The sequence below is a fragment of the Astatotilapia calliptera genome, chromosome 3, assembly GCF_900246225.1.
Source record: "Astatotilapia calliptera chromosome 3, fAstCal1.2, whole genome shotgun sequence".
Lineage (NCBI taxonomy): Eukaryota > Metazoa > Chordata > Actinopteri > Cichliformes > Cichlidae > Astatotilapia > Astatotilapia calliptera.
In genome coordinates this window covers 50,751,976-50,775,702 of record NC_039304.1, presented here as the reverse complement: position 1 = coordinate 50,775,702, position 23,727 = coordinate 50,751,976, and the positions used below count along the sequence as shown (strand labels likewise).

The following is a 23,727-nucleotide window of genomic DNA, read 5'->3' as shown; positions in this document are numbered from 1 at the left end:
GATGCTGGGCGCACTTCCAACGACTGGATTTGGTGTGTGGTAGTAACAGGTAAATAAACATTTTTAAAATTATTTTAATATATATGAGTGCTTGTGTATAAAAACACAAACAATACACACATGCTTTCAATTGTGTCATTTAAGTGATCTAAGTAGCTGTTTTGGAAGTTCAGTTAACGCTAGAAATGTGTTTTGGAGTTTGTACGTGTTGTACGTGGCCACCGCATATATTTATATATAAACATATATAAATAAAACCACTTTTTTTTTCATTAGTAATTCCGTTTGTGCTTAATTTTATATTGTTGTTAATAATAAATTATCTAAAGCAACAAAACAACCTGAAGAGCGGTTCGGAGCCGAAAGTGCCGGCTCTCTAAAAACAGCCGGAAATCCCATCACTAATTCTTTGAAACAACCAAACAAAACATTAAAACATTATTTATTTATTTTTTAGCTCCAGTGCAGAACAAACATGTGACAACATCTGTGTTGAAAATCAGTAAAGAAGCAAACCAGCCTGGAAATCTATTTTCTTTATAAGCAAAAGCAGTAAATTCATTTCCAAGCCTTTTAGAGTTTAAGATTTTCATAATAAAATGTAGAGATTACTGCCGAGAGATAAAAAGCTCATCTGGATATGTGTGAATGTTAAAACTGTTTCCAGAGACAGATATTTAATGATATGCATTTTTTCTTTGAATCTGCCCACACACTGGTTCACTTCATTCATGCTAAAGTTAAATGCTAGCAACACTGACACCTGTGTGTTTGTGCTGAGTTCAGCCTCATGTTGATATCTGAGCACAGAAGAAGTCCTGCGGTTCATGAGGACGGGGATCCATGATACTGGTTTCACTAATCGGACTCTCAAAACAAAAGCAAATCTCGTCATTTTATAAAATGCTGTATGTTGCCTTACATCACTGGTGTTGAAGTAGTGATGTCCAGCTGCTCCCTGCTGCTCTCGCTCTCCTCATTTGCTTGTTGGATGTTGGTCCTCCTGGACGCCTTTCTCACCTGAGCTCGAAAAGTCTTACAGAGGTAAAAGTAAACAACAGGGTCCAGACAGACGTTGAAAACTGACACCATGGCGGCCGCCTCCTGCAGGTAGTACAAAACTGGAACCACAGAGCAGCTGGTCCGCAGAAAGGGGTAGGGAAGACGAACCAGGTGATAGGGGACAAAGCAAACACAGAAGATGCTGACCAGCACCAACATGTTCCTGCGAGACTTCACCAGCTTCTCAGAACCAGAGGAGGCCAGCTGCCTCTGCTGTGACTGCAACACCTTGCGGGAGATGCTGTAGTAGAAGAAGACCATGGATATGAAGACCAAGAGGACAATGATTGCAGAGAAGGTGTGGAGGATTTTGTACAGCAGGCTGACTGATGAACTAAAGGAATCAACACAGTAATTAGAGGTCAAAGGTTCCTTGTAGCTCATAAAAAAGCTGATAAAAGTGATTGTTGGAGCCAGGAGAATAACCCAGGTGATGACAGAGATGATTCTCGCAGTTCGTACTGTTCGTACAGTTCCTGAAGGATGTACGATTTTCCGATACCTGCAGACAGAAGAGGAAGGAGGCAGAATACAACTTCACTAATCACAACAGTGCCAAAATTGCAAAAGTAAATGCTGAGCCAGAAAAAGGTACATTCATGCTTTTGTCAGGAGCACAGGGTGTGTACTTAACCACTTAATCTAGTTTTTACGTTGTTGTTAACTACAGTCTGAAATCAGTAAAGATTCTTACCTATTGGCAGCGATGTACGCCATAAATATGATGCTGGCGTACATGTTGAGGAAAAAAGCAGAAGCTCCAACTGTGCAGTGGAGCAGCCAAATGATGGGAGACCTGATGGCATAGTGGGCGATGCGCAGTGGCAGAGAGAGGCAGAGCAGGAAGTCAGCAGCTGTCAGGTTCTTCAGGTAGACCATCAAGCTGCTGGATGCCTGCTGCCGAGCCCGACAACAGTAAAACTTCATGATGAAGCCATTGAGGGGTAAACCCACCTGTAGAGACACAGAGAGGACGAGAGAACAGGACGTTTGTAGATGCACAGAGAACCTTAAACCAGTTTCTAGCAAAACACATGAAAATTTGAAACTTACCAGAAACACCAGACTGTAGACCAGCATAAAGAAAGGGTTGGCTGATGTGTCGACATTACCACAGTTCTGGTCCAAAGACAGTGTTTCATTTTTGGGGTGAACCATGTTTCTGGTGCTGGAAAAAAAAACACTTTAAAAAAACAGTCTTTTAAACTGAATTTATAGGTTCATTTTTTAAAAATGATTCACTCTTAATTTGTTGTGTTAAATTAATGTTGGAACAATTTTAGATATTGTGCTACAGGTTACAGTCTGCAGTTGTGGAAGGAAGCATACAATAGCTTTAAACCAGACTGTTCTGTTCTATTAAAATGCGAGATTTCACACCTTTAAATGTTCATTTCAGATATGATCAATTGCAAGTTTCTGTTTTTATAGTTTAGCAAGATGCTTCTGCTTTTTGAGCATAGCTCATACACACACGTTAGGTTCATTGAAAGGTCGTATGTCTATGTATGGTATGGCTGGAAACGCACAGACACACATGCACCTACACACATTCTGTACATTAGTACCTTAGTTGTGGAAGGAAGCATTCATTAGTAAAGATAAGTCAACCCTCTCATGAATCTTATGACAATCCATTAAGCACAAGCTGAAGCAGTGAGCTGTAGGCAGAACCTGGACTCATCGCTGAACATAACGTTTCTCTATATGTTCACGTTCCAGTGCACATGGTACTGACACCAGGCCTGGCGGTGAAGGGCAGTCATGGCAGGCCTCCTGGACTCCAATGAGCTTGGATATCAAGTTAAAGGAATTTACTCGAATTGCCTGCAAGTTTATATATTTCAATGTTTTGTTTTGCTGTTTTAATTCCTTTAAAGAATGAAATGTGCAATATAAGTAAAATTGACTTTGACATTGAAATTATCACGATGACTGTGTGGTAGGCAGAGCTAGGCCCCAATAGCAGGACTTGGAAACAAAGGGAGTGAACTAAAAGAGGCAGCTTTAATTACTCTAATACTGAACGCTAAAGCACAAACATACAAAGCTAAAAAAAATAGAAACTAGAAACACTTAACTTAAATACAGGCAGGATAACGAGAGGGTGGGAAACGAGAGGGTACACACTGGGACCAGAGAGAAACTAATTACTTGGAACAGATGAACTTTGAGGTTGCATGCTCAGTTAACTAAAAGTATTTTTTATCATGATGCTGGATTGACATCTCTTGAACGCTGAACTCAGCTGTGTTATTAATCATTGATTGTTTTTGCTCCACATGTCAGGAACTATTAAAAATGATAATTGTCATTTTTTAAAATCAGCAGAAGCACAAAAGATGTGAGTCTGAGAATCCAGCTGGACCTGTATTTAACGTATCCCTCTGCAGTTTTTTGTGATGATGAAAAGTTACTTCTGTTGTTATGTCTTCCAGGTTAAATTGTAAACCATATCCAAGATGGCGCCGCGTATGGATGCCCTGGTGCTTCAGTGCATTACTTCTGTCTTGTTTTTGTGCATAACTTCTGTGTCTGGGCACTCCTCTGGATATTCTTACACCAGAGAAGAGCTTCTTAACTACAGGACTACAACACCTGGGGATTTACTTCCAATATTTGTCGCATCTGCGGCAGATTTACTGCAGACTCTGATCAGGAAAGTGAGACGCCGAAAGAGAGGTAAGCGAGCCGGTGCACTCGTGCGTCTGAGGAAACGCGGACTGTGAACTGCTCTTCCTGGGATCTTCCTTTCCAACGTACGCTCACTCAGGAATAAGATAGACGAACTGGCCCTGATGAGAAGCATGAACAGAGACTTTGCCTCCTCCTGTGTCTTATGTTTTACGGAGACGTGGCTCTGTGAGGACATCCCGGACAGCGCGCTCAAGCTGGAGGGCTTTCATCTGCTGCGCGCGGACCGGCAGGCCTCTCTCTCTGGTAAGACCAAAGGTGGAGGTGTCTGCTTCTACATCAATAGTGGCTGGTGCACAGACGTAACAATGATTGCTCAGCACTGCTCTTCCTCTCTGGAATACCTTTTTATTCACTGCAAACCGTTTTATTCTCCGCGGGAGTTTGCTTCATTCATCCTGGCCGCTGTTTACATCCCGCCAGATGCGGATGCGCAGGCAGCTCAGTGCGCACTCGCGGAGCAGATTCTCCACATGGAGCGGACATTCCCGGACTCTCTCATTATTGCTCTTGGGGACTTTAACAAAGCCAATCTGAGCCATGAGCTTCCCAAATACAAGCAGTATATTAAATGCCCGACCAGAGAGGAGAGGACATTAGACCACTGTTACAGCATGATCAGCGGGGCCTATCGCGCGGTGCCCCGCGCTTCACTCGGACTTTCTGACCACGTCATGATCCACCTAATCCCCGCGTACAGACAGAGGCTGAAGCTCTCCAAACCTGTCGTGAGGACCAAAAAACTGTGGAGCAACGAGGCTGTGGAGGAGCTTCGCACGTGTTTGGAGTCTACAGGCTGGGACACAATGAAGGCTGCTTCTAACAGCTTGGACGAGTTTACGGACACTGTCACCTCCTATATCCACTTCTGTGAGGACAGCATTGTGCCATCACACACCAGGGTGAGTTATAACAATGACAAACCCTGGTTCACCCCTAAACTCAAAAAGCTGTGGCTGGAAAAGAGAAAGGCGTTCAGAAGCGGAGACAGGGACTGCTACAGAGAGGCCAAGTACAGGTTCACTAAAGAAGTGGACATTGCTAAACATCAGCACTCTGAGAAGATGCAGCAGCAGATCTCAGAGAATGACTCGGCCTCTGTGTGGAAAGGTTTTAGGAATATCACCAACTACAAGCCTAAAACCCCCCACTCCACTGACGACTTGCTCTTAGCCAACACCCTCAACGACTTCTACTGCCGTTTTGACGAGCCATCAGGCAGCCTTCACACCTCCAACGGCCCCAACAATAGAGACACTTTGGACACTAATTCCCCCACCTCTCCCCCCTCCATAGAGCCATCACCACCTTCAAACTGTTCACCTACAACACCCCCCTCCTCACCCCACACAAAAGAGGATTTCACACCACCTCCTCCGACCACAACTCTTCATATTCATGAAGCAGATGTGAGGAAGCAGTTTAAGAATCTGAATGCTCGGAAAGCTCCCGGCCCAGACGGTGTGTCTCCTGCCACCCTCAGACACTGTGCAAACGAGCTGGCCCCAGTGTTTTCTGGCATCTTCAACTCCTCACTGCAGGCATGTCATGTGCCTGCCTGCTTCAAGTCCTCTACCATAATCCCTGTCCCCAAGAAACCTAGGATCACTGGACTAAATGACTACAGACCCGTGGCTCTGACATCTGTGGTCATGAAGTCATTTGAGCGCCTAGTTCTCTCCCATCTCAAGACCCTCACGGCCCCCCTCCTGGACCCCCTGCAGTTTGCATACAGAGCCAACAGGTCTGTAGATGACGCCATCAACATGGCCCTACACTTCATCCTGCAGCATCTGGACTCCCCAGGGACCTACGCCAGGATCCTGTTTGTGGACTTCAGCTCTGCCTTCAACACCATCCTTCCAGACCATCTCCGAGGCAAGCTTTCCCAGATGAATGTGCCTGATCCCATCTGCCGGTGGATCACTGACTTCCTGACAGACAGGAAGCAGCATGTGAGGCTGGGAAAGAATGTCTCGGACTCCCGGACCATCAGCACCGGCTCCCCTCAGGGCTGTGTTCTTTCTCCTCTGCTCTTCTCCCTGTACACCACCTGCTGCACCTCCACCCACCAGTCTGTCAAGCTAATCAAGTTTGCAGATGACACCACCGTTATTGGGCTCATCTCGGACGGGGATGAGTCTGCCTACAGGAGGGAGGTTGAACGTCTGGTGTCCTGGTGCAGCCACAACAACCTGGTGCTGAATGCCCAGAAGACAGTGGAGATTATTGTGGACTTCAGGAAGCACACAACTCCACTCCCCCCCATCATCCTGACTGACACCCCCATCACCTCTGTGGACTCATTCCGCTTCCTGGGTACCACCATCACCCAGGACCTGAAGTGGGAGCCCACCATCACCTCCGTCATTAAGAAAGCCCAGCAGAGGATGTACTTCCTGAGGCAGCTGAAGAAATTCAACCTGCCAACACGGACGATGATGCAATTCTACACTGCAATCATCGAGTCCATCCTCACCTCCTCCATCACCGTGTGGTACGCTGGAGCCACTATCAGGGACAAACAGAGACTGCAGCGTGTTGTGCGCTCTGCTGAGAAGGTGATTGGCTGCAGACTCCCATCTCTGCAGGACCTGTACACCTCCAGGACATTGCGGCGTGCAGCTCGGATCTCAGCTGACCCTTCTCACCCTGGACACAGTCTGTTTGACCTGCTCCCCTCAGGCAGGAGGCTCCGGTCCATTCGCACCAGAACCTCTCGCCATAAGAACAGTTTCTTCCCCTCTGCTGTTGGACACATGAACAATAACCATATGACTGTCCCCGCCACTAACACATGACCCTACGCTGTGTCACTGCATCATTCCATGTTTGGCACTGATCACCACCTGCACTCATGTATATATCATGTACATATCTATCTATCTATCTATCTATCTATCTATCTATCTATCTATCTATCTATCTATCTATCTATCTATCTATCTATCTATCTATCTATCTATCTATCTACTTAGCACTTTTAATTCTTATTAGCACTTTTAATTCTTATTCTTATTTTTATTTTCATGTCTATTTAAGTGTAATTTATAACAGTATGTTTGCACTGAAGCACCGCAGCAATTTCCTAATGTTGTAAACCCACTCAACATTTGGCAATAAAACCCTTTCTGATTCTGATTCTGATAAAAGACACAGCGCAGCTCTAACCTCAACCCTGTTGTCTTTCCTGTTTATGACCACTGAAACTGCTGCACAGAAAACTCAGACACGTAACTTCCTGATTAGTTGTTAAAAGTTAGTTAGAATTTAAATTTTTGTAAGTCATAAAGCCTTGGTGGTTTAATGGCATCACTGTAAATCAGAAAACACACAATGATCGATCGTCTCTTGTAACCTGACTTGCTGATAACTTGTGTTAAACAGGTTTTATATTGTGCTGAAAAAGTATTTGACCCCTTCCTGATTTTTTTCTAAATATAATGATGTGTTAGTCACAGTATGTTCTAAACAACATTATCATGTTTGAGCGTAAGGTTGTTTGTCCATGCATCTGGCACCAGGACACCACGAACCTTAGTCAATAAGAGACTTGTAATCGTATGTCCAGATTAGCTTCCAAAACACTAACCCAATTACTTTTGTTCCTTAAATCAGGACTGGTTTAAAATGATCTTATTTAGTTTTTCTGTCAGTATTAAATGTGAGAATCAGACACCATCAGGACTCACCTCTGGTTCTGCTGCGAGGAGGAAAAGTTGCTTCAGCCGTTCTCAGTGTGATGGTACCACTGTAACTAAGGAAATGCACAGTGACATCACTGCTGCCCTGGACACTGGCCTATTTCCTCTTTGTCTGTTAAACTGACACGACACGTGTCCAAAAGAGTCGAGTCATTCTCTGATCAGCTGCTGCTACACTTCTTATTTTAGCACTGACTCACTTTATTGACACTGATTGATTTTTTACTAATGTCCTTCACCTCTTCATCACTACAGCTAACATGAGACAGCACCTGAAGCCAATTCAGATTGCATCTGAAACAAGTGTCATGGATCCCAAGACTTTCTGAACAACTCAAATATTTCCTCAGCTCAAAGGTCAATCGATTGATGGTGCTGGCCAATGGATGCAATGAGGCTGATGTAAATCTGGGTTCAGTTTTTAAAGAAACTCCAGTGTACAATGTGGATCAATAAGGATCAAACCACTGACCTTTTGATTGGTAGATGACACACTCTGCTTCGTGAGCCACAGCTGCCTTGAATGCTGATCCAAAAACTATGAACGCACTGGAGAAAACCATTTCCCATCATTAACCAACGACCATTTCCCCTCCTCATCCAAATACATTAATTCAGAAAAAAAAACATTTATAGATATCAGTGTCTAAAATATGCATCAACTGATTTTTATATTTAAAATGTATAAAACAGGAATCTTGTTAGGTTTTTTTTCATGAGAGAAGACTAATTTCCTCCAATTAAACGTTTTCACGAATCATTATCAAATTGTTACAATTTAAAATTACTGTTACACAGCACCAGGGACCTTCTGTATTGTAACTGTATTGCGGGTCACAGAAACAGAATGTTAGCATGATTGGTGGAATCAGTTGAAGGTGTCTTAGGTCTGATACATGCTCACGTTTCTTCTTCTGCAGCTTTCTGGGCATCTTCTTATATAGAGATTTAACCTTCTGCTAGCAACGCTCCCATTACCATGGCAACCACCTCTTGCCCTCCAGTCAGGCCTGTAGAGTTAAAGAAGTGGACAAAGTGCATATCATAACAGCAGATTCATGATTGAGGCCACATTCCTGTGAGGGAGTTGTGAGAAAGTGTTGTGTCTGCTTGTATCAGAGTGGGCACAACTGCTCTACAATATACTGTGTGCAGTAAAGAATAAAATACAAATACTGTATGTGATGCAAATTATGAGATATTAGCCTTACAGATAAAAATTAATCCCAACAGTCTCCAGCTCCAGTCCTTGAGAGCTACTGTCCTGTATAGGGATGGGTATCGTTTAGGTTTTATCCGATACCGGTGCCAAATCGGTACTTTTGAAATGGTGCCGGTGCTCAAACGGTGCTCAAACCGGTGCTTAAAGAATGGAGAACACAAAATTGGTTCAAAAACCTCTCATATTCAGCTGATTTTTTGTAAAAAGATAACAATGTTAGCCTTTTCTGCAGCTATGGGGCATATATGGCATCACTCTTAGCTGGAAGCAGTGCTTAAACAATGGAAAAAAAACAAACTTTGTCCAAAAACCTCTCATGTTTAGCTGTTTCCCAGTTTTTCTTTGGTCATTTTAGCCTTTTTGGCCAGGGTGAAGGGAGTATCTGCCATCAAACAAGAAGACAGCCGCATGTAGCTACAGTGTTGGGAAGGTTACTTTTGAAATGTATTCCATTACAGAATACAGAATACATGCCCTAAAATGTATTCTGTAACGTATTCCGTTACGTTACTCAATGAGAGTAATGTATTCTGAATACTTTGGATTACTTAATATATTATCATGCATTTTACAACTACGTGAATGTACTATTGCTGTGTGATTTATTACTATTACTGAAGGTCCGCGGCTCCGAACCGTATTAAAGGGACCTCTGACTAATACGGGTTCCTTGTTGGGCTTGTAGCCGAAAAATGGCTTTACTTTGTTGTCTGGGTCAACTCTGCTTGCGAGAGACAGAGAGAAGCGTTGAAAGGTTGCTCCAACAGAACTTATTGTTTCGGAGGAAAACACAAACACAGCGTAAAGTCGAGTCTTAATAGCTTACTTACAACTGGGCTCATCAGGCTCTCTTCTTGGCTGCAGTGGTTATTATTATATTTACATGCTTCCAGCTCCCGTTTTTGCTCGATGACAACTCGTACTTTTCGACTCTCCTTTTTCTTCCACCTTGCGCTCACAGACACATAACGAGTATGGCAGTCCATTCTCCCTGCAGCACGGACTACACTGCCCATGAGGCTACATTCTTTAGGGCTATGCCTGTAGCATTCTGCCTATTAGCTTAGCACAACAACAAAAAGGCCTCTCACCCAGGAAACACGCAGAGCGTCCCCCTGTAACCATGGCAACCGCAACGCTGCCGCCTGGAACTACAGAATGTAGCTGTCAAACAAAATCGAAACAGTCCTGACCTGCGACAAAATGAAACAGGAAAGTACCGCCGTGTAATCCAGTTATTTCAACAAAGTAACTGTATTCTAAATACCACCTTTTTAAACGGTAACTGTAACGGAATACAGTTACTCATATTTTGTATTTTAAATACGTAACGGCGGTACATGTATTCCGTTACTCCCCAACACTGTGTAGCTATGATGATGTTTGCTAGTTCACCTTACATGCATTAATGTAATAACGTGGTTAGCCTACTCAACGTAAATTACACACGAACAACATTAAGCTACTCACGCAGAGAAGAACGGCTGCTGCTGCCATCAAATATGGCGCATTTCTCGGTGTTTCATCGGATTCGAGGTGTTACCTCCTTTGACAGTATCACAGTATCAGCTTAAAGCACTTGTTGCAGGCTGCTGAGTTTGCATATTTTGCTGTGAAGTACAGCCAGACTTTTGACCGCTTCGCCTTGGGCATTTTTAATCTGTAGCTCTGCATAAAAGAACGTACGTACCCGGACCCGCCTACTATCCTCGGAAACGTAAAATGATTGGCTAGAAGTGTATCACAGCTCAGGAAAAAAAAGCACCGAAATAAAGCACCGAAATGTGCGCTGCTTTTCGGTCTGGTTACTACCGTTTATGTCAGAACCGGTGCCATCATGGCACCAGACACCGGTACCCATCCCTAGTCCTGTATGGGCTCAAAATGTGGTCATAAATATTTTGTACTTGTAAATCAGGATTTGTATGTGTAAAAAAAATTTGTGTGTGCATAAAAAAGATTTGTATGTGTAAAAAAATTTGTGCGTGCGTAAAAAGATTTGTGTGTGTACTTAGCCAAAACAAACCCCTGCAAGTTAGAAGTACAAATTTTGACCCTATTTTTCTTCCTTTCATCTGATTGGTCAATGTCATGTCAATCACAAATGTAACAATCCAATCAGAGAACAGATGGGTTTGGCTGTCGGAGGGGCGCTTTTTTTGAACTTGAACTTTTTTTTACACACACACAAATTTTTTTAACACATACAAATCCTGATTTACAAGTACAAAATATTTATGACCACATTTTGAGCCCATACTGTCCTGCAGCTTTTAGATGCATCCCTACTCCAACACAGCTGAATCAGAATCAGAATCAGAATCAGAATGGGGTTTATTGCCAAATGTTGAGCAGGTTTACAACATTAGGAAATTGCTGTGGTGCTTCAGTGCAAACATAGTGTCATAAATAGCACTTAAATAGACATGGAAATAAAATAAAATAAAATAAAAGTAGGGATAAGAATTAAAAGTGCTATGTGGAAAGATATGTGCATGAGATATACATGAGATATATACATGAGAATAAGAATTAAGAGTGCTACGTAGAAAGATATATACATGAGTGCAGGTGGTGATCAGTGCCAAACATGGAATGATGCAGTGACACAGCGTAGGGTCATGTGTTAGTGGCGGGTACAGTCATATGGTTATTGTTCATGTGTCCAACAGCAGAGGGGAAGAAACTGTTCTTATGGTGAGAGGTTCTGGTGCGAATGGACCGGAGCCTCCTGCCTGAGGGGAGCAGGTCAAACAGACTTCTAAACTGCTCATCTCACAGAAGACAAATCAGGACCCTCACTGGATGTCAAATCTTCATACTAGGGCTATCCAGTCTAGTTGATCTTTAATCATATGATGTTCACCGCCATCTTATCTATCCTCCTTAATGTCCAGCTGCTACTCACTCTCCTCATTTGCTTGTTGGATGTTGGTCCCCCTGAATGCCATTCTCACCTGAGCATGAAAAGTCTTACAGAGGAAAAAGTAAACAAGAGGATCCAGACAGACATTGAAAGTTGCAACCATGGTGGTCACCTCCTGCAGGTAGTACAACACTGGACCTACAGAGCAGCTGCTCCACAGAAAAACTGAGGGTAGTCGAACCAGGTAAAACGGGACAAAACAAACACAGAAGATGCTGACCAGCACCAACATGTTCCTGCGAGACTTCAAGAGCTTCTCGGAGCCAGAGGAGGCCAGCTGCCTCTGCTGTGCCTGCAACACCCTGCGGGAGGTGCTGTAGTAGAAGAAGACCAAGGATATGAAGACCACGAGGAAAGTAACGACACACAAAGCCTGAATGATTTTGAAGGACACAGTGACCAGTGGACTAAAGATGAGAACACAGCGGCTGATACTAGAAGGCAGAGATTTATGAGTGATGAAAAACAGGATAATGAAAATAATTCCTGTAGTCACAAGAAAAGTCCAGGTGATCATCGAGATGATGCGGGCAGTCCGTACTGTCTGCAGGACACGAGTTCGTGAAGGATGAACAATCTTCAGATACCTGAGAAAGAAGAGGAAGGAGGGGAGTAGACAACTTCACTGATCAGTCACAGTGCTGTCACACCTTCAGAAATCATTCATGCTTTCATCAGGAGTGCATGGTTTGCAGTCAACAACACCATCATGAACTGCAGTCTGAAATCAGTAAAAGTTTCTTACCTGTTGGCAGCGATGTACCCCATGAATATGATGCTGGCACACATGTTGAGGTAGAAGGCAGAGGCTCCAAAGCTGCAGTAGAGCTGCCAAATTATTATAGATCCGCTATTATAGTGGCCGATGCGCAGTGGCAGAGAGAGACAGAGCAGAAAGTCGGCAGCTGTCAGGTTTTTCAGGAAGACCTTCAAGCTGCTCGATGCCTGCTGCTGAGCTTGACAACAGTAGAACTTTATGACGAAGCCATTGAGAGGTAGACCCACCTGAACATGACACAGAGATGATGGAAAGAAGACTTTGGTACATGCACCTTCAGACTCAACATGAACAGTTTATGAAAACTTCAACCAGTGTATAACAGAGCACAGTCTGAAGATTTGACACTTACCACAAACAGCAGACTGTAGACCACCATAAAGAAAGTGCTGGCAGATGTGTCGACAGCATCACAGGTCTGGTTGGAAGGTGAAGTCTCATATTTTGGGTCAACCATGCTTCCAGATCTGAAAAATAAACCTACTTCAGAGATCTACCTCTTTGCAACAAACTGTTTATAAATGCTAGTTTAATCTTTGAAAGGATCAACCTTCATGGTCCCTTAGTTCGAGATAAATCAAAGTCAAACCAATTTTAAACATTGTGTTGAGATCAACTACATGTGTCTTTGAGACAGTAATTTTGACCCCCAGTAAGAAACCTTGGAGTCACTCATGATCAGTGTTGGGCAAGTTACTTTTAAAAAGTAATTCATTATAACTGAGTTACAAGATTCTAAAAGTAATTACTTGGAAAGTAACTGACCCTGGGTGAGGGACCAGACAAAGAGCGATTCATAAGACCCTTATGAAAAGGACACCGAGGGAACAGTTTACCCTGCCCGGGATAGGGTTACCGGGGCCTCGCCCTGGAGCCAGGCCCGGGGAGGGTGCCCGAGGGCGAGCGTCTGGTGGCCGGGCCTTAGTCCATGGGATCCGGCCGGGCACAGCCCGAAGAGGAGACATGGGCCCATCCTCCCATAGGCCCACCACCCGCAGGAGGCGCCATAGGGGTCGGGTGCATTGTGTGCCGGGTGGCGGCCAGGAGCGGAGGCCCTGGCGGACTGACCCCCGGCTGCCAAGACTGACCGAAAGAACGAGATCGCGGATACAAGCGGCAGAAATGAGCTTCCTCCGAAGGGTGGCTGGCCTCTCCCTTAGAGATAGGGTGAGAAGTTCGGCCATCCGGGAGGGGCTCAGAGTAGAGCAGCTGCTGCTCCACATCGAAAGGAGCCAGCTGAGGTGGTTCGGGCATCTGACAAGGATGCCCCCTGGGCGCCTCCTGGGTGAGGTGTTCCAGGCATGTCCCACCGGGAGGAGGCCCCGGGGCAGACCCAGGACACGCTGGAGAGATTATATATCTCGGCTGGCCTGGGAACGCCTTGGTGTTCCCCCGGATAAGCTGGAGGAGGTGGCTGGGGAGAGGGAGGTCTGGGCCTCTTTGCTTAGGCTGCTGCCCCCGCGACCCGGCCCCGGACAAAGCGGATGACGATGGATGGATGGATGGATGGATGGATGGAAAGTAACTATTGCATTACTTTAAAAAAAATGTTTAACCCTCTCGGGCCCAGGGTATAATTGGCCATTTTTTAACTACTTTTGATTTTCCCTCCATATTTCACCTTTAAAAACTATTTACTTTGCCTTGTTTGGTATCATTCATTTCAGCACAACCTCACGTGTCTGAATTTACAGTTATGTTTTCATTTTGACATACTGTATTAACACAATTGATCTAAAATCAGACAAAAAACAAAAAAAGTTACAATTTTACTGTAACAACCACAAACATGTTTAATAAATCATATTTCAAAACTTTAAATGCAAAAATAAATTGTCGATTTTAAAATCCTATGCACAAGTTTTGCAAACAACAAAGTTATTTGCATCCATTTACCTTTTACCCCTTTTTAAATAACCATTTCAAACTATTTTAGGAGAACGTAAAGGAGAACATCACAGCCTGATACCTGCAGGTCTGACAGCAGCAGGTGTATCACTCCTGTTTCTACCTGGAGACAGCAGTTGCCTCATTGTTCTGACACACAACACAAAACTACCCACAACACTACACACTAACTAAACAAGACAACACATTAACTACACACCCCAAACACGCTAAATGTCACAAATCTCTCATATCTCAAAACTCGCTCTTTCTCTCTCTCACTCTCTTTCTCCATCACTCCTAAAATGTCCCCCTTTTCCTAAACAACCAAATGTCATGTTGCCATATCATTTTTTGATTGGTCTAAGTGGTGCATTTTTCCACCTACATGTTCCTTCTTTTTTCCTTCAGGCTTAGAGGGATGTTCCCTCTAAGCCTGAAGGAAAACAGAAGGAACACACACATGTAAAGGAAGCACTCAAAACGTGCGGCTATTCTAAATGGGCGTTCTTAAAGTCAGCAAAGAGGCACAGAAAAGAAGACCAGACAACAGCGAGGGAGGATAAGAAGGACAGACGCAACAACATTGTCATCCCCTATGTAGCCGGTGTATCAGAAAAACTCAGGAGAGTTTTCTCCAAGCATGACATCCCGGTGCATTTCAGACCCAGCAACACGCTCAGACAGAAACTGGTTCACCCGAAAGACAAAACGCCAAAACACAGACTTAACAATGTGGTTTATGCTGTACAGTGCAGCGAGGAATGCCCAGACCTCTACATTGGAGAGACCAAACAGCCACTTCACAAGCGCATGGCACAACACAGAAGAGCCACCTCCACAGGACAAGACTCAGCAGTCCATCTGCATCTTAAGGATAAAGGACACTCTTTCCAGGATGCCAATGTTCACATTTTGGACAGAGAGCCCACTCACATCCTGGGCCATCTGACCTCAGGAATTTACATGATAAGGTGGGGCCAGGTTTCACAATGAACTCACCCGAAACTCTGGCTGATCGGGACCCACACCTTGGCTCAGGCGATTAGAGGATCATCAGGATCATTGTAAGAATTTATTTAATATTACTTTCTAGTATCAGTTGATGTTTGCTGGAGCCACAGCTGTAAAAGCTGCTGGTCATGATATCGGTTTGGTTATCTGGTGAGAAGGAAACATGAAGATGAAACCAGGAGACGTCCTTACTGAATCATCAGAGCTGAACAGGTGATGGAGAAACAGGTTTACCTTTTAGGTGACATGAATGAGTTGAAGGGAAGTTATGAACTGTTTCTGAGAGACAAATAACACCAGGATCCTTTTCTATGTAGCTGACAGCTGGTAACTGTGCAGGGGCGTGTCTAGCAAAGTTTAGCCAAGGGGGGAAGGTGGGGCATTAACAGGGAGAGGGGGGCACAAAGAAATACTTTCTTATTCTCATTTAAAATATCTCGCTTTTATTAAATAATTATCTGAATATTACAACCAAAGGTTTTATCTGACAAAAAATGTATAGAAAGCATACATATAACAACAAGACTGTACATCACTGTCACAACAGCATCTGTTTTCATTCAAAGGCTCTATGGCTGTAATACCTGGTGGGCCGGTCCGATTGCCCGGGCCGATTTTGTGTCCCAGTCCAGCCCTGGGCACAACACGCAGTGAATTAATCTGAGAGGGTGCATTAAAAAGTAAATGGCCGCGCCAGCGGTGCACATTGCAAATTAGCTCGCATAGACACATTAGTTGTGCCGCTTCTTAATGACAGTATCTTAGTTAACAACCCCAACTACCAGATTCAACTTATAATTGGCTAAAAATAACTTAGCCTACTGGTAAGAGGGACGTTATTAGCTTTCCACATTCCGACACTTCAAAAGCTTCAGGAGCTGTCCGCTCAGCACAGCATCAGCACCATGGAGATACACGGATACATCCGTAGACTCGAGACACAATGTATTTTTGGGACTTTCAGGTGTATGGACCAATGTTTTATTTTCTGATCAAACCAGAGATCTTTAATAAGCAGCTGGATTTGTCTCACATTAACTGGCTGAGTTAATACCAGTTAATGTAACGTCGAAGCAGCTGGAATCCACAGCTGTGTGTGTTCATGGAGCTGCATTTTCACCTGCTGGACATCACTACCTGACAAGTTTAACTGTCTTCAGAACATTGCAGAGGCCTTATTGACAGGATTTGGCTCTAAATATCTGTGTGAGCAGATTTTCTCTCACATGAGTGTCCTCAGGTAGCCGTCTGAATGCTGGACGCTCGGAGACCTGTGTCTCTGAGTGGGAGACCAGAGATCATATTAGCATGTGTGTCTCTGTATTAACAGACATGCCATATTGGCCTAGTCTATTTTTCTTATCATTGTTGTGAGGAGACCATAAATAGCATTTGCATTTTCTGTTGTACAATCCATTTGCACTTATGGAGTTCTTGTTATGGATAAAAAGTGTCTTTTTTTTTTGTTTCAAAATAGCTGATAACTATTCGCTGATAGCTGCCAACATCTGCGAACAAATATAATTCTATGAAGTGGTTCTATATAGTGTGTAACTGTTAACATAGAGCGTTATTAAATTTAATAATAATAATAATAATAATGGATTGCATTTATATAGCGCTTTTCAAGGCACTCAAAGCGCTTTACAAATACACTATTCATTCACTCTCACATTCACACACTGGTGGAGGCAAGCTGCAGTTGTAGCCACAGACTGACAGAAGCGAGGCTGCCATATCGCGCCATCGGCCCCTCTGGCCAGCACCAGCAGGCGGTAGGGTAAAGTGTCTTGCCTAAGAACACAACGACCAGGACAAAGAAAATTTATTGCTAATGGAGTCATATGGCACATTGACTTCTGAGGAAATTTTAAATGGCACTCGTCATCAGAAAGGTTGCCTACCCCTGATGAATACATGAGACTGGATTTGAACCCAGAACCTTCTTTTTGTGCAGTGTTAACCCCTGCATGCGGTCCTCCTTCACTATATTCTACATTGCAAACAATCTTTAACTTTTTATTTCTCCATATTTTTCTGAATTAATAATTTGGACTTCTACATCTTGTCTCCTCTCACAGTTGCTCTGAATAAAATGATTTGATTGCTGAGTGACATCATGCGGGATGTGTTACAACACACACAGTCAGTTTGCGTGTTTTTCTGTAAATCTGAGAAACCAGCTGGACTCACCTGTATTTGAAGTATCTCTCTGTACTTTTCTGAGAGCATGAAAAGTGTCTTCAGTCGTTATGTCTTTGTGGTTTTATGGTATCAATTTAAATCAGAAAACACACTGTGACTGCAGCGCTACTATGAACTCTGATGCATTTCCTGTTTGCTATCACTGACATTGGCGCACAGAAAAGTCACACATAGCTTGCTGATTAGTTCCGATAAACAGGTTGTATGCTTTGAAAAGCTATGTAGATGCAATTTTGAATAACCTACTGAGTGTTTTGTTGAGTTCAATTAAATTAATTTCACAACAAAAGTTGTCTAATGATGTTTTCTATGTAATGCACCGTACAGTCTTGCTGCTGAATATAATGCTTAGAAAAAGGTATTTGACGCCTTCCTGATAATATTTTCTGAATATAATGATGTGCTAATCACAGTATATTTTCTAATATATCATCATGTTTGAGCACAAGGTTTTTCATCAGTTCACCTGATGCCAGGACACCATGGGCCTCAGCCAGTAAGACATCTGTCAGCATGTATTCAGATTAACTTAATGTTCACTCGCAGAATCCACCTTAATATTTTGTCCTTTCAGTCAAGACTGGTTAAAAGTGGTTTTATTCAGTGTCTGTTGTATCACGAGAATTACAAAAGATTTGAGGATGAAAAATGAACAAGACTCACCTCTGATTTTGTAGCTTTTTGTGAGAAGGAAAAGTTGCTTTAGTCGTTCTCGTGGTGTGATGGTATCACTGTAGATCAGGAAATAAACAATGACCACACTGTTGCTCTCCCCATTGACGTATTTCCTGTTTCTCGTCAATGTTAAACTGTCACAAGTTATTTCCGAGATAGATATGTGTTTGCTACACTTATTCTTTGAACTTTGACTCAGTTACTTTACTAGGTTTCAGGTTTTCATTTGAAAATAAAATAAAAATAATAAAAAATAAATGGAAAAAATAGTAAGAGCAAAATATTAATAAGATGTAGTAAAAGAAAAAAGAGATTTGCAGGCAGCCTTGGGGGGTGGGGGGGTTTGAACAGCCGGTTCTGCTCTCTTAATTCTCCGATAAGCCAGGGCCAAGCCAGCTCAGATCAGCAAGAACCCTGTTATCATGGTTCCGAATAGGTAGATATCTTCAGTGTCCTCGATGGACAGTCCCGCCAGGCACACAACCCTCCGTTTCTGCCACCCGTCCATCGTGTATCCGGCAGGGAAAGTCCCTCCAGGGCACTCGGGCTCTCCCAAGCCCAGACTTCTCGTTGAGAAAAGGGTGTCAATAGCATTCAGAGACCAGTTGATCAAATCCATAATTCTCTTTAGGTTTTAAAAACAGACTGTGAGAGTGTATTCCAGGGAATATGTCTGTGAAGGTTCTCAGTCATCCAGGTCATCGTTGTCAAAGGAGCTTGCAAAGAAAAGCGTCTGGACTTCTTTAAGTTACTTGAAGACGTTTCACCTCTCATCCGAGAAGCTTCTTCAGTTCTAAGGTCAAATGGTGGAGATATCTGTAATGGTGGATATCATTACAGGGAAGTTTTTAGGAGTGACACCCGCAACGGAAAGCGGGCGAGAGAAAGACAGAGAGAGAGAGCGAGTTTTCATATGTGAGACATTAGTGACGTTTAGCGTGTTTGGAGGCTGTAGTTAGTATGTTGTGTAGTTATTGTTTTGTATTGTGTGTCAGTTAGACGGCTGAATTTCACATTTGCTCTAAAAAAGCCATCAAAGGCAGATTCCAGTGTAAACGCTGTTCCCACATGGAAAACTGGACTGATGCACCTCCTGTTGTCAGACCTGCAGGGTTTAGGCCTGTGGTGTTCTCCTCTGTCTTATACTGAACACAAACTACATTTTTTGGACTGGCACAGATAATTTGTGTGCCTTCTTATTTGATGCAGCACACCTGATTGTTCTGTAAATAGATTTAAATGGTTACATAAAAAACGCCCGAGGCCTTGGCTGCATTTTTAGGTAAATAGTACCATATAACTTTGTTGTTTGCAAAACTTGTGCATAATTTTTAGAAATGTACAATTTCTATTTGCATTTCAAGTTATGAAAATGATTCGTTAAACATGTTTGTGGGTTTTACAGTAAAAAATATAACTTTTTCTACTCGGATATTAAATTTTTTTGTCTGAATTTAGATCACCTGTGCAAATATAGTAAACCAAAATGAAAAAATAACTCTCATTTCAGATATTTGAGGTTGTGCTGAAAATAATGATACCAAACAAGGCAAGAAAAAGATATTTTAAAAGTGAAATATAGACGTAAAATCAAAAGTAGTCAAAAACGGCCAATTATACCCTGGACCCCAGAGGGTTAAGCCAAAAAAAAAAAATGAAGCACACACTTATTTTTACATTACATAACACACCTTTTACATATTTGTGGAAAAACTCTAAAGTAGGAAAATGGGTTATAAATGTTTTTTTTGTTTTATTTATTTATAAGCAAAAGGAATTCAGTCATTGTCTTTTGTTTAATTTTCATTATGAACTGTACAAATTACTGCTGAACGGGATAAAAGTTCCTCTTTACATTGAAATTGGGGGAAGGGAGGGAAATGGAAACAGATGGGGAACACAAGCAGTAGACTAGACAGAGGGAAGCAAAACTGAACCCGCTGAACACAGGGTGCAAAATAAAACCGGAAACACACTGAGCCGCAGACTAAGACACACAGCTTGACACTGGGTTCGTTGAAGAAACAGACATGGATTCACATGACATAGAGGGGAGAAGAGGAATGAAACACAAGGAGAGGAAGCATGGTAACAAAAGAGGGAGACAGAAAGACAGGACACGACTAAGAGCTGAAGGGCAAAGAAGACACACAGATAGAGAGGGAGCGAAGGACACATAGATGAAGACAAAGGCACAAAGGTAACCTAATAAACAAAAACACATAAACTAGAAATTCGCAAACATACTCAGCAACGTAAAATGCAATACCAAATTGTATCTAAATCTAAAAATATTAAATCATTAAATCATCAATCAATCAATCAATCAGTGTTTATTTATAAAGCACTTTTCATACAAAAAATGTAGCACAAAGTGCTTTACATAGTTAAAAGCAGCCCACCCCACCCTCCAACTCACTCCCCACACTCTCATTAACATAAATGATGTGAATACACACATATCCCCCACCCCCCCACACACATACACACACGCACACACTTAAAGAGTAAAAATTGGGCTGGGTTCACATGAGCCAAGTGAGGAAACACTATAACAGGGAGCCGTCTGCACCGGGAGCCGGTAACAGACCGCAGCCTCCAGGCTGGGCACACAGCAGGAGGGAGGCCAAGGAGCCCCCCAGCCAGGCTGAGAGGACCCCCAGAGACCCAGCAGCCATGTTCGATCACAGCCCCGGTGCAGAGAGCGCCCTCCGAGGAAACACTGGAGATATGACACAATAGGATATATACAGGGTAAAATGATAAAATAAATAAGAACGGGATACAATATACATATAAATATAAATAGAGTAAGAAGATTAAAAAATGAATAAGAATAAAATCAATAAATATTAGGTAAAGCCTAAATTAATAATAGAATAACAGGATAGAATAAATAAGCATAAAATAAATAAACATTAGCTGAAAGCTAAATTAAAAAGGTGGGTCTTGAGCCTGTTCTTAAAAACATGTACGTTCTCTGCGGCCCTGAGCTCCTTCGGCAGGCTGTTCCACAGACGAGGACCATACCACTGAAAAGCTGCCTCTCCGTGAGTATGTGTCCTGACTTTAGGGACAATCAAAAGGCCAGTACCAGAGGACCTCAGGGTCCGCGAGGGTTCGTATGGTAAAAGCAGATCTGAGAGATAAGAAGGCCCAAGACCATTAAGACATTTAAAAACCAATAAAAGAACTTTAAAATCGATCCTGAAACACACGGGGAGCCAGTGCAGCGATTCTAAAACCGGTGTAATGTGGGCCCGCCCTCTGGTCTTCGTCAGCACACGAGCTGCTGAGTTTTGCAAAAGTTGTAAAGTTGAAATATTCTTCTTAGGAAGACCAGAGAGCAGGGCATTACAGTAATCAATGAGACTGGTAATAAAAGCATGCATCAGCATCTCCGTGTTGGCCCGAGAGAGAATAGGGCGGACTCTGGCTATATTTTTTAGATGATAAAATCCAATTTTGGTTACATGTTTTTAACATGTGGGATAAAACCAAGCTCAGAGTCAAAAATAACACCCAGGTGTTTCACTTGTAGCGAAGGACATAGTGAAAATGCCTCTAATTTAGACAAGAGTTTCTCTCTCTGAGCCTCGGGACCGACGATTAAAACTTCAGTCTTGTCCTGGTTAAGCTGTAAAAAGTTTTCTGCCATCCAAGATCGTATATCTAAAATACAGTTAAAAAGGGCATCCATTGGTCATGTGAGCCAAATCATGTGAGCCAAAGAGCCAGAACCATATGAACAACATTTGAATTTGACCACAGAATGGTTCAGTTCATACTAAATCAGCCTTTGAGCTCATTCCTGAAAACTAGAAACATAAACACTGATGCGTCTCTGTGGAAATGTTTCTGTGTTGATTCTAGCTCTGTTTTGATTTCTGACTTGTGGTTTGCGAGGATAAAGGTCCATGACACTGGTTTTATCAACTTGTAAAACAAAATTGAAATCTAAAATGTACATTTTCACAACTAACTGGTTGAAGTCACTGGTTCTCATGTAATGATGTCCAGCTTGTCCCTCCTGCTCTCATTCTCCTCGTTTCTAGTCGGATATTTGGCTCTCCAGGTTGCCTTTCTCACCTTGTCCCAAAAAGTCTTACTGAGGAAAAAGTAAACAAGAGGGTCGAGGCAGACGTTGAAAACTGACACCATGGTGGTCACCTCCTTCAGGTAGAACAATACTGGACCTACTGAGTCATCGCTCCACAGAAACATAAAGGGAAGACGAACCAGGTAAAATGGGACAAAGCAAACACAGAAGATGCTGACCAGCACCAACATGTTTCTGCGAGACTTCACCAGCTTCTCAGAGCCAGAGGAGGCCAGCTGCTTCTGCTGTGCCTCCAGCACTCTGCGGGAGATGCTGTAGTAGAAGAAGACCATGGATATGAAGACTAAGAGGAAGATGAAGGCAGAGAAGGTGTTGATTATTCTGAACAACAGGCTGACTGATGGACTAAACAGGTGAACGCAGCGGCTAGGATTAAAGGTCAGAGGTTTCTGGGAGCTGAAAAAAATTATGATATATACAATTGTTGGAGCCAGGAGAAAAACCCAGGTGATGACAGAGATGATTCGTGCAGTCTGCAGTGTCTGCAGCATGTGAGTTCCTGAAGGATGGATGATCCTTAGATACCTGGAGAGAGACGAGAAATAGGCAGAATACAACTTCACTAAAGGTGCCTAATCTGAAGAAGTCAGTTAAGTCAAAAGGATACATTCATGCTTTTGTCAGGAGCACAGGGTAGTGGTTAACCACTTAATCTAGTTTTTACATTATCGGTAACTACAGCCTTAAATAATAAAGGTTCCTTACCTGTTGGCAGCGATGTACCCCATGAATAATATACTGGCACACATGTTGATGAAGAAGGCAGAAGCTCCAAAGCTGCAGTAAAGCCTACGAATGATGGGAGAGCTGCTGGCATAGTAGGTAATGCGGAGTGGCAGACAGAGGCAGAGCAGGAAGTCAGCAGCTGTCAGGTTCTTCAAGTAGACCATCAAGCTGTTGGATACCTCAGGCCAATCTCGACAAAGATAGACCTTCAATGTAAAGCCATTGAGGAGTAAACCCACCTGAAAATAGACAGAGTGGAAGGAAAAGAAAAGGATTGGTGCATACACCGGCACATAAACCAATTTCTAACAGAGCACAATTGGATAATTTGAAACTTACGAGGAACACCAGACTGTAGACCACCATAAAGCAAGGGTTCATGGATGTATCGTCATCGTCATAGGTCTGGTTCAAAGATGATGTCATGTTTTTGGGGGCAACCATGGATCTGGCACTGAAAATAAATCCAGTTCATTTTTGAAATGATTCACCTCCACAGTCTCTTGGTTTGTTGCGTTAAATAAATGTTGGATTCATTGCCAAGAAGCACTGTTACAACAAAGAAATAGTCAACCAAACACAAATTTATCCACTTATTGTATAAAGTTTATATATAGATATATATATTTATATGTTTTACTTTGCTGTTTTCATTGCCTTAAAGAAATGTGAAGTCATATTGTTTCGTATGTTTTTGTTTCTTTTGACAAGCAC

The 23,727-nt window shown here is 42.8% G+C and overlaps 3 protein-coding genes across 3 annotated transcripts; all 3 read right to left on the bottom strand.

The window, feature by feature from the left end:
* Positions 1-672: 672 nt before the first annotated feature.
* LOC113019700 (P2Y purinoceptor 14-like) lies at positions 673-7,513 on the bottom strand. The gene is made up of 4 exons (XM_026163519.1): positions 7,449-7,513; positions 2,116-2,230; positions 1,757-2,016; positions 673-1,564 (listed from the first exon to the last, which is right to left on the bottom strand). The coding sequence occupies exons 2-4, from the start codon at positions 2,218-2,220 to the stop codon at positions 919-921; spliced, it is 1,011 nt and encodes a 336-aa protein (XP_026019304.1). The 5' UTR covers positions 2,221-2,230; positions 7,449-7,513; the 3' UTR covers positions 673-918.
* Positions 7,514-11,535: 4,022 nt separating this feature from the next.
* Positions 11,536-12,843, bottom strand: LOC113019725 (P2Y purinoceptor 14-like). The gene is made up of 3 exons (XM_026163546.1): positions 12,739-12,843; positions 12,354-12,613; positions 11,536-12,195 (listed from the first exon to the last, which is right to left on the bottom strand). Exons 1-3 carry the CDS (start codon positions 12,841-12,843, stop codon positions 11,583-11,585), a joined length of 978 nt encoding a protein of 325 aa, XP_026019331.1. The 3' UTR covers positions 11,536-11,582.
* Positions 12,844-22,055: 9,212 nt separating this feature from the next.
* Positions 22,056-23,457, bottom strand: LOC113019708 (P2Y purinoceptor 14-like). Its single transcript, XM_026163529.1, has 3 exons — positions 23,353-23,457; positions 22,993-23,252; positions 22,056-22,812 (listed from the first exon to the last, which is right to left on the bottom strand). The coding sequence occupies exons 1-3, from the start codon at positions 23,455-23,457 to the stop codon at positions 22,170-22,172; spliced, it is 1,008 nt and encodes a 335-aa protein (XP_026019314.1). The 3' UTR covers positions 22,056-22,169.
* Positions 23,458-23,727: the final 270 nt, after the last annotated feature.

What these genes read in the sequence shown, in the direction of transcription:
- LOC113019700 (XM_026163519.1), bottom strand. Translation starts at nt 2,220, where the DNA reads ATGGTTCACCCCAAAAATGAAACACTGTCTTTGGACCAGAACTGTGGT. An exon ending in TCTACAGTCTGGTGTTTCTG is followed by an intron (nt 2,017 to 2,115) that starts GTAAGTTTCAAA and finishes GTGTCTCTACAG; the next exon opens with GTGGGTTTACCCCTCAATGG. An exon ending in GCGTACATCGCTGCCAATAG is followed by an intron (nt 1,565 to 1,756) that starts GTAAGAATCTTT and finishes TTCTGTCTGCAG; the next exon opens with GTATCGGAAAATCGTACATC.
- LOC113019725 (XM_026163546.1), bottom strand. Translation starts at nt 12,843, where the DNA reads ATGGTTGACCCAAAATATGAGACTTCACCTTCCAACCAGACCTGTGAT. An exon ending in TCTACAGTCTGCTGTTTGTG is followed by an intron (nt 12,614 to 12,738) that starts GTAAGTGTCAAA and finishes TGTCATGTTCAG; the next exon opens with GTGGGTCTACCTCTCAATGG. An exon ending in GGGTACATCGCTGCCAACAG is followed by an intron (nt 12,196 to 12,353) that starts GTAAGAAACTTT and finishes CTTCTTTCTCAG; the next exon opens with GTATCTGAAGATTGTTCATC.
- LOC113019708 (XM_026163529.1), bottom strand. Translation starts at nt 23,457, where the DNA reads ATGGTTGCCCCCAAAAACATGACATCATCTTTGAACCAGACCTATGAC. An exon ending in TCTACAGTCTGGTGTTCCTC is followed by an intron (nt 23,253 to 23,352) that starts GTAAGTTTCAAA and finishes GTCTATTTTCAG; the next exon opens with GTGGGTTTACTCCTCAATGG. An exon ending in GGGTACATCGCTGCCAACAG is followed by an intron (nt 22,813 to 22,992) that starts GTAAGGAACCTT and finishes GTCTCTCTCCAG; the next exon opens with GTATCTAAGGATCATCCATC.